At 33.8% G+C, this 11,250-nt stretch overlaps 1 protein-coding gene across 1 annotated transcript; it reads left to right on the top strand.

The window, feature by feature from the left end:
• Nucleotides 1-6,237: 6,237 nt before the first annotated feature.
• LOC145039776 (uncharacterized) lies at nt 6,238-6,774 on the top strand. The gene has a single exon (XM_078987788.1). The coding sequence runs from the start codon at nt 6,238-6,240 to the stop codon at nt 6,772-6,774; it is 537 nt and encodes a 178-aa protein (XP_078843914.1).
• The last annotated feature ends 4,476 nt before the right edge of the window (nt 6,775-11,250 follow it).

Raw genomic sequence — 11,250 nt, 5'->3', positions numbered from 1 at the left:
TCTAAAGAATAACCAATATGTTCCTCTAATCATAATTTAAATTTAGTTTGGAAAATAATTGATTAAAATTAGACGTCACAATCTTGATGCATTTGTAGTTGAATGGTTTCATTTGAGTTACGCTTTATGTAGTGAATCAGGTCGGAAATTGTTTCTTAGCTAAAGATGAAATTGATCAAATTGATTAGATGTTGTAAAAAACATATCTATATTTTAATTATATTCAATATATTAATTATCTATAAAGTTATAAAATGAACATAAATGTTCTGTGGGTTAATTCAAGCCAATTCAACTTGTTACAACTCATATTGTTATCCAACCTAGTCAACCTTTTTATTTTGTCACGCATAATTAAAAGATATGTTATACCATTAGACAAATCGTGTAACTGGAATTTATGCTATAGAAATATTTAACTAGAGATGACATGCATATTGTTTATGTTTGTTTTTAAAATCAAAATTCAAATTCTAATTATTATGTCCATATGTTTTATAAGTTATGCGTATGCTAAAAAAAAAAATCCTATTACTATATATGATTCAAATGTTTTGTTTAACTTGGATGATATATTTTTATAGATATTAGTAGTTCGTGAATGCATTGCACTTTTTCTTAAACTTTGATAGAACTAATATGCATGAAAAATCACAGGAAACTCTGCATAGCAATTTTTTGGGAAAACTAGAAACCATTGTTTCGCCCAAATTCCTCCATGTGAACACCGAAAAACAAAATCAAATGATCAACAACACACATAAAAAAAAAAAATTAAAAAAAAAACCCTGCTAAATTCTTGACGCCATTCAGGCCCCTTTTTTTTTTTTTTTTTGGGGGGGCAATATGTGCAGCCGCGCAGGGTCCCAAAAAAAATAGGGTCCGATTTTTCATTAAATTATATATTTAATAATTAAATATATATTAGTTTATTCACGTTTTTGCATAAATCTTGTTTAACTTAATTGGCATAAGCACGTCCGCATCCTCTTCATTTCAAACAAGCGTACAGGTTCGATTCAGATTCATGTCAACATCATTTTGCCGTTTTTAATTCAATTTACAGTTTTGGCTCTTATTTTATAATATATAATTCATAATCAATCCTTCCTTTAACAAATAAGTTTTCAAAAGTTACACAATTAACCCTTGAGCTTTTTATAAAATTCCATATATTTATTTTTAATTAATTTGTTTACTTTTAAGTTTTCGTAATAACAATTCACTATCTTAAGTTTATCTATCTTATATATTAAAAAATTATATTTAAGACTTCATTTTTCTTCTTAGCACAAGGCCCTTAAAATCTCTGAACCGGCCCTGATGCCATTCCACAACGTCAAAGACGAGGAAACACATTTACCTTTTCCTTCACCTAAGAGCAAAATCGAGCAAGAAAATTAAGCCAAATCAGATGTATCGAACATTTTCTTTTTTTTTTTGGTAAATCAAAAAGGCATTTGATTGTTATTTTGTCTCCAATTGAAGACGAACATTAAAGGAGAGAATGAGGATGCGTTTGGAAAGATGAAACAATAGTTTGGTGAATCAAAACAAATAAACTACTTTCTTTCTTTTTTTTTTTTTTTTTTTTTGAATTCATTGTTTGTATTTCAACTAAAAATCAGTGTTGTATCAAATAATGTATGTGGGTATTCTTTGATTTTTCATTCGATAACGTATGATATCTTTTGGTTAAAATTGATTGTTAAGCTCATTTTGATTTTTGGCTTCCAACTCAATCTCTATGGCAACATATAAAATGTAAAGTCTTGAATCACTTTAAACTACTTAAGCCATGATCATGCAGTTTTATATAATATTACAGCATAATAACACAAGAAAGCTATTAAAAAAAAGTTAAATACATTTTTAACTTTCTAACTTGTTTGTAGAGGCCACCAATCTCATCATCTAGGTCAGAATCATAGTCACATAGTTCGTGGTACGGTCCGGTACGGGAACAGGGAACGGGAACGGGATTCATGAGGTTGGGTGTATCGGGTATGAGGGGGGTAGGTTCATTTCGGTACGTGTCCGGTACGGCGTACCATTTGTCCCGATACGGTGTACCTGTTTTTAGAACACATATTTAGCAATAATTTACTTATAAACATAATATTCAACAACTCATTTCAGTTAGAAGTACAATTGCAGCAATATATTTCATTTATAAACAGAATTCCAACAATATATTTTTATAAAGTCAATTCCAGCAACATTTTTCATGATTCCATAATTCAGAATACCAAAATACACATATTGTAAAGATTACATGCTGGAAATTAAAACAGATTACATGCTGGAAATCAAAAGTTCAAAACAATAACAGTTTTGTAATAACTCAAAAACACAAACAAAAACTCAAAAACACCAACAAAAACTAAAATGTAACGTGTCAATCAACGTACTGCTTTTTTCCTTATTCATTCTCAAAATCTTCTTCATTTAAGCACTCCCAAACCATGTCATCTAATCGTGAACTCGAGCCTTCAATGTAAGTGCTTTCGGGATTGATGTCCCAGTTTTTGTGTGGGCCGGATTTGTATGATTCGTGGAAACGAGATAGGAGTCGAATGTTTGACTGAATGTAAACCAATTTATCGGCTCTTTTTTCATTCAACCGGTTTCTTTTCACATTATGAATATAAGAATACGTACTCCAATTCCTTTTCGCGGAAGAGCTACTAATAGGTTGTGAAAGTACCTTCTTTGCCAACAAGGCAAAATCCGGGGTTTCGGCTCCATAGATTGACCACCAATCTATTGGATCCATTGTCAAAGCATCCGTTTGTGTTTCTGCCATAAAGTAGATACCTTTTTTCATATGAAATGTTACGAATTGCTCTTGTAACAATCGTCCCTCCTCTTCATTTCAGAAAATCTATTGAAGGATTCCATGACACCTTGCATAACCTCTTTGTCAAGATTTGGTGGTTTCCTTTGCATACTACTGGGTGCCATTTTTTGAAGATATCGCCTATCATAAAAGCGTGGGTTTAATGCAAACCCCAAACAATGCAGTGGGATACTCATCTTCTCCCACCTAGTTAAAATTATCTTCTCCACTTGTTCATAATAGCTAGCATATGTACTTTCTTGCATTATGATTTCCCCCATCATATTATCCATCCTCTCATAAATCTCACCCATTTTAGGGCCTTCACCATCACAAAACTTTATAAGAATAAAGATGGGTTTAGTGATAGCCAAAACGCTTTCAACATCATCCCAAAACGAATAATCTTTAATTGTATCACATACTTTTGCCCCATTAATTCTCGTATTTTCATCCCCACATTTAACCCAATCTCTCAAAGAATTAAGGACTATAGTTATGGCAAGAGCCTCCCTACACTCCATAATTCTTTTTAAAAGAATATAGTGCAAAGCAAACCAAGTTGTAGCCACCTTTAATAAATCTAGTTTTGAATTTTCACGAAACATCGACAAGGCATGAATGTGGTTAATAAATTATTTCACAATTGCTTTTCCTCTCCTATAGGTATCACTCATCCAATAAAGTTCTTGTGCCATATCTTTAAAAATCAAGATTAAATTATGAACACAACAAGGTGACCAAAAGATATGTTTGAATACCTTTTCGATCTCGCGTCCGCTAGCTTTGCAATTAGCCGCGTTGTCCGCCACCCACTTGTAAGACATTACTTGGACCAACGGCTTCAATTGCTCCTCTTAGAAACTTGGAAATCACCACTCCTATTTTCTCAACTCCCGAATAATCTTCCGCATACATAAACACCGCACCACGAGCATTGATGGCAACAACATTGAGAATGGCTTGTGTTTGACATTATACCATCCATCCGAAATAATCGAAACACCTTGAGTGTACCAAGTATCTTTTACCGGTATTAGTTCTTTATCAATATCTCTCACACACTCATCTAGCAAGACGGTTCTTGCTTTTTCACTAGATGGAGATTTATATCCATCCGGTGACTTCTTGATGGCTTGTATCATCTCAATGAATTGAGGATTCCGCAAGACATTGAATGGGATACCATTAGCACACAAACCTCTCATGATTTTGATGTCCACTATATTCCGCTCCATGACACCAAAAGCTTCCTCAAGTCATCTTTTTGATGCTGAATTTTTTGAAATGATTGAATTTTTTAAAGTTCTTGATACACCTCCGCTCTCGGCTTCTTTCACCTTGTTCGAAATTTGTTGTAGCTTGGACGGATCTTTAATCATAGCTGGACATCTTCTAATTTCCGCCGTCTTCCCAACTTGAGCACCAAAGAAATGTGTATGAATCCTAGGTGTATGAACTTGTATATTTCACTTTGCAATGGTTACAAATCCATTGCTTTGATCCTCCAACATTCTTACTAATACCCGAACCAACCATAGTCACTTCTTCTAAAAGAGGTTTGCCAGCTTCTTTATCACTTTTTTTGCTTCCTGATGCGCCTACTGTCTCACCAATGTCAACAAAATTTTCCTGTGGTTCTGTTTCACTATCTGATACATGAATACTAGCATTGCCATTGCCAAAAACCATTCTCAATAACTAATAGAATAACAGTAGAAGAGAAGAAGAGAAGAAAAGCAGAAATTGGCAAGTGTATGAATCAAACCAACTGTCGAGCTATTTAGTAACTAATAGAATAACTTATATTCAATAACAGAGAACTGTACAATAGAAGAAAAGAAGAAAAGCAGAAATCGATTTGATGTTACAGTGGAACATCTAATTGAAGAAGATGAAGTTTATTATCACAGGGGCCTGATTTAATAAGCAAACATGGTCCTTGGTATCGAGGAATCAAACCAAATACCAAAGCGTTTTATTTTCCTGAGTCGATACTTTTTGGAATCGTCATCACAGTTCCCGCTTAATCCCCCAATCGCCGACCCAATCGACGAAATCGGCTACCCAATCGACGAATTGTTGCAATCCAATTCGTCAGAAACGCGTCTCCGTCATCGTACCAATTGATTGCTCGGATCGCCAAGGAGTCGTACCTGAGACCGTTTCGCATGGCGTTCGGATCGACACTGTACCCCGTTTGGGTACGAAAAGTTCAAAACGTGGTACATGACCACACGAGCGACTCCCGTGACTATAGTCAGAATGCATTGGGCCAAGAATGAATATAGCATTATATTGCTTGATTTTATTTATTTATTATTATTTTTTGATACGTGTGTAGCCCTGTGTATTGACTCACGATTCTAAGTTGGGATTTTATTAAAATACAAGAATTGAATGTTATGTAAAGCTATTGGATTTTGTGATTACTTATATCAGTTTAACTTCACTGCTATTGTCTGCTTTTTTTCTTAACTATGAAGTGTTGCTGCATTTTTGCTTTTCCCCATTTCATCCATGCCTTGTTTTCATGGTTTTGTTTCTCCTCAAACTTACATGATGTAGTTCACATGTTAGTTGTCACACAAACTTTTGAAAAATTCTTTTAATTTTAACTCTAGATAATGCTTCATACATTAAACATTCTAACATTTTCACTGTTATTGTTTAATATTTTCACCTGCCATGTTTTTTTTTGACCTTTTTGGCTTTGTACAATTAGAGAATCATGCTCAAGTCCAACACTTCTCTTTGCAACATGGTTCTGGTAGGATTTGAATGCCATTTATTCTTGACTGACTTCTTTTTAGTTACACCAAAAAGCAAGATAAATCTTACTCTTTCTTTTGTAAGTAGTTCATGTTGGATTGATATAGATAACATCAAGGTAGTCTCTATTCATTCTTGGTCTATACTCAATGGTCCAACTAGCACCAATAAGCATGTTCCTAATCTTCTTTCTCAATAGTTTCTTTTCAATTCCACTACCACGTTTAACCTTGTTTTCCTTCCCTTTAACCGGAGTAACTTTTTTGGTTTGTTTCCCCATTTTACCCTTCCTTGCGCATGTGAACTTTGATCGGGGCCTAGCAGTGTTGTTTTTGTTTTACTAGACTAAAATGTCACCTTATTCATATTACAAACCTTTTTTTCATAACACAAGTCAAATTGTCATTGGATAATGGCCTTTCTTCACCCGCTCATATTATGAAATCAAGACAAACGCAAGTAATTCATCTAATTTGCTTGTTGATGGCCATTCTGGCACAAAGTAGACTTACCATCACAAATCGTCCTAATTTACCTACTAAAAAGAAATTTTAAAACGTTGACGTGTACGAGAACAATTGTTACATAGCCTTTCAAATGGTGGTAAATGTCGTGAGCTTATCCGTATGAGTGAGCAAGCTTTTAAGAAGTTATGCCCTATCTTACAAAGTGATGGTGGTCTTCGACCTACTCAATGCATGTCGGTTGAAGAGCATGTTGCAATATTTTTGCACATTGGAGGTAATGATTTGAGATATACATTTGTCTCTTGGATGTATCGACGCTTTAAATCCATAACGAGTGGATGCTTCCATAGAGTTTTTCACACGATTATATCATTAGAAAGTCGCTATATTGAACAACCAAAAGGTGATGTTGTCCCCAAAGAAATTCAAGAGAAAAAGAGAGTCTTTCCGTACTTCAAAAATTGTATAAGGGCAACTGATGGTACACATGTTCGTGTCAAAGTACCAAATAAAGAGGCCCTTAGATATCGTGGTCACAAGAGATACCCAACGATAAAGGTCTTAGCTGTTTGTTCATTTGGTTTAAAGTTTACGTATGTTTTAATCAGTCGGGAGGATACTGCATCAGACTCAAGGATATTGAAGAATGCGGTCAACAGAGATGATAAACTAGTAATTCCAAATGATAATTTGTAATAATAGCTTTCGTTTTGTGTTAAAATTATTATTAAAATAGTAATTACACTTTAATTATAGGCCGCTATTGTTTAGTAGACGTGGGTTTGCCTTATACAAGTACACTAATGGCACCATATAGAGGTGTCAGGTATCATTTAAATGGATATTTACTAATGGCCCCTGAAAATGCTAGAGAGTTGTTCAACCTTCGCCACTCTTCATTACATAATGTTATAGAAAGGGAATTTGGTGTTCTAAAAGTAGGTTTCCTATCATTAGAAGTACACACGAACCTTTTTATTATTGTGAAACATAATCGGACATTTATTTTGGAATGTTGTATTTTACATAACTTTTTGAGAGTCGAAGATCGTGACAAAGATCTTGAAGATGAGGTATTACAAGAGGTGTTAAGTACACCAACAGAAAGTGAAACATAATTCAAGTGGTGCATGTGAGGATAACAACACGGCAGATCGAACAACTGAGGAACTCAATTGCAAATCAAATGTGGAATAATTACTTATTGAGTCCAAACAATGAAATAAATATGTCAACGTAGTTTAAGAGTATTTTGTTATAGTACTTCATTTGCGATTTGGTTTTTTATTAAACAATGTTACTGTTATAGTACTTCATTTGCAATTTGGTTTTTTATTGAATAATGTTACGTGGATTGATTTGTGTTACATAGTTTTTTTAATGTTATTTTTTATAACTTGTAGACTTAATAACTATGTTATTTTTATAATAATGTATGTTTTTTTTGTTATGTAAAAACCGATAATGGACAAGCAAGAACCTTTTGTAACTGCTGGTAAGAAATCTCTCATGAACTGGATAGATAAGATGGATGATGCTTTTATTGATACAATGATAGACCAACAAGAAAAGGGATATAGGATTCATGGAAATTTTACTACACAAGCATACAAAAATATGGTTGAGGAGCTTAATAAAAAACTTAACATGAACTTAACTAAAAGTAAGCTATAAAATCATTTGAAAACTGCTTTTTTCCTAGTGATATGATATGTTTCATGGAATTTCCATGAGTGGGTTCGGGTGGAATGCTCAAACCTAATTAACTGAAGCAGATGATCAAGTGTGTGATAACTTAATTAAGGTCAATGTTCATCTTATGTTGTATTTAGTTTTTTTTTTATATATATATTTATGTTATTATTTACATTTTTGATTGGATATGGGTTTTTTAAACAGACAAAGCATGAAGCAGTTATATTGAAGACAAAAATGGTGCCCAACTTCAATAAAGTGTTGGCATTGTTTGCTAGTGATGGAGCTTCAGGAGAAAATGCTAAAATAGCGAAGGAGAAAAATGCCCAACTTAGCAAGACCGTAGACATCAAAGTAGAAAGTATCGTAGAAGTTGATTATTTATTGGCAAGTAATGATGGTAGACTGGAGAACCACCATATAGATGGTGATGAATATGACATTCAAGTGGTATCTCCTACATGTTTTTCACCTAAACAAAATTCAAGTGCAAAAAAGTGCAAAAGTAAAAAAAAATTTTTGTAGATTAAGTAGAAGATGAAGTTGAACCTGAACCTGAACCTGAACCGCAAACATTTGAAACAAAGATTATGAATGTTGTTGCTTGTGGCTAATGCTATGAGGGAAGGTAACAAATTTTTTTAAAGAGCTTACCATCAAGTGTTAACCGGTGACGAAATTTATCAAGAATTACAACCGATGAGTTTTGAATCCCATGAAATACTAGGTGCTCTTATGTATTTGGCTCGTAACAAAGCAGATGCAGGAAATTGTTTACTTGTCCAATGAAACATACAAAAGGATCTATTAAAAACAATGATGAGTACAGGTAAATGAGTGAATTGGGATAATATGTCTTGATTTCTGGTTTCTATGTTTGACTTCTTTTTTGCTTCACGAACTAAATTCTAGTTTTTGGAGTTTTAGTCGGATTAAATTGCATTGTTTTGGACAATTTTTAAAGTTTGGTTGAATATTATATGTTGGTAGGTTTTGACTAAATATGTTTGTTGTGTGTAAACGAATGTGAAGATGACATGCAAATGATTATTCTTATCCAATTAGAACTATGTATGTACTATGATTGCTAAGAAAATAAGGGTAAAATTGAATTTTTTTTTTGTTTTGCTTTCTTTTCTTTTCTTTTCCTTCCAACTTGGGAACACGAAAAAGTAAATCATTTTCTTCCCATCCCTTTCTTTTCTCTCCATATTTTCCTTCCATTTCTTTTCTTTCCATTAGTTAAACTCGAGAACTAGGTGGTAAAGAAAATTATGTTAAACCTAACCCCCAAACCATTTTCTTTCCCACTGGACCTTCTATCTCCGCCCTTACCCTTTGTCTTCATCCTTAGTGACAAGAAAACAAGGGTTTGGTGTTTCGATTAACATCTTATGAACCATCCTATTAACATCCTTAACTACATAACCAATCATGAAGATATCAATTTCGCAAGCAATGAACTTGAGTGCAGTTTGGAGAAAACGAAGGGCTCCGATGAAATCGTATGTGCATATGTGAAGTCGGACCTAAAATCAACTCTATAGTAGGTGAAAGTCCTCTACGCTTGCGTGTGTGTTGGCTCCTGTTCTTCCTGTGACTACAAGGCATCAGGTTTTGATTCTGTTCAAGCTTTGATTGCATTTGTATGGTGGAAGCACTATGTTAGAAACAATTTTTTGATTTCAGTGTGTTAATATTGATTTCTGATCGAGCTCGATTATGATGTTAACAAAGATACATAATGGTGGAATTGGAAGAAATAATGAAAAGGGTATCGCCTTGTAAAATCAATGGAATCGATCATTCCATTCCTTAACCGAGAGTGTGAGAAGGGGCGGGGAATGACGATAGGGGTCGGTGGAAAAATGCAGATCGACGGTGATGAAGGCCTGGCAATGGTGGGCGATGTAGGTTCGACTATGGTGGTGGCAAAAATTGTGTGTGTTTCTCATTTCTTGAACCAAAGCTAGTGTTCATTTAGGGTGAGTAGTAATCATGTGGATCGATATGTGTGGTTTTAGTGTGTGTTTTTAGTTGTAGGTTATAGGTATGCTTAAAGGGTAAGGGATGAGGAAATTGGTGTGTGGAGAGAGAGAGAGAGAGAGAGAGAGAGAGAGAGAGAGAGAGAGAGAGAGAGAGAGAGAGAGAGAGAGAGAGAGAGAGATGTGCCCCTAATTTATTAATAAAACTTATAATAAAATTGAAAAAAATATATGATGAGGACATTTTAGTCTTTTTATTTTTCTGAGGGACCAAAACCACGTACAAACATACTCCAAAGGGCTGTTGATCCAAAAAAATCGAAGCTTGAACTAATCCTTAGAAAAAATGCATATTATGGGAATCATTTTTGCAGTTTTTTTTATTTTTTTTATTTTTTTTTTTTTATTTTTTTTTTAAAGAGTTCTTTTTCCTTGTTTAAAAGTTGTTTTGTTTATTTTTTTAGAAAATCTTTTATTTGAACTTGATTTTTCTTTTTATTTCACATGGCTTTCAGGTTCACTGTGACATGCTTATAAAATATGTTTTGTGTTTTTTTAGGTTTTCTAATGTGAACTGCAAAATGAACTACCTACCCATCCCTCCGTGAAAATTGAAATGAGCCCATTATTGGACCCTCGTTTTGAAATTGTATTGTGGGACTACAAAATAAAAGTTTTTTGTTTTGGGTTTTTCAGATTTGCAGTGGGTCATTGCCAAATGGTGGACCTCGTAAAATTGTTTTTTAAACATATACGGTATCTTTAATTTAAATCGGCAACTTTTTTCTAAATAAAGTGAAAGGTAAGTTATCAGTATGGAAGGCTAAATATTTGTGGTTTGTTTTTGTCTGAGTTATTATACCACCAAAAGCACCATTTAGATAAAGGTCGTACGGTTGTTGCAGGCCAACGAATTACGTTGTGAGAGTGTTACTAGTCTAATGACCGATAGATAACATCATGACATGCACCCTACAGATGACAGAAGGGACAATAAACAACTCAACTATTTTTATTAGACAATACTTATTAAAGCTTGTTAGATGGAAGACTCAAGATATAATATAGTTCTTAGTTCGATAGCAACATGATACGTCTGCCGCTCATTTTGGATGGGTATATCGGAGATACAATTAAGAGGGAGATAAGGCAAAGTTTTATTTGTTTAAATTAGGATTGAGCTAGATATTATAAATATTGCCATGATTTATGTTTCTTTTTCTTACGTGATTAATAAGAGAAATTGATTTTTGGAGTTTTCCTTATTCATCGAATAACAGACAACCCCCAAAACCTAATCCTCTGGTTTGGGACCTAAGCCGTATTAAATGGTATTCGAGGAGTCGATTCTAGTAACAATGTCCAACAACACAACTAAGATCACCAATTTGGAAGCCGTAGTAGCCAAAATGTAACACCCCATTTTTACTACTTCCGTAAATTGTAATATTAAACAATTAGAGTAAATTACACGAATGGTCCTTATGGTTTG

This window comes from Lactuca saligna, chromosome 4, assembly GCF_052625555.1.
Source record: "Lactuca saligna cultivar CGN05327 chromosome 4, ASM5262555v1, whole genome shotgun sequence".
Classification (NCBI taxonomy): Eukaryota; Viridiplantae; Streptophyta; class Magnoliopsida; order Asterales; family Asteraceae; genus Lactuca; species Lactuca saligna.
The sequence above is the reverse complement of the archived record's forward strand: the minus strand, read 5'-3'. Positions and strand labels throughout refer to the sequence as shown.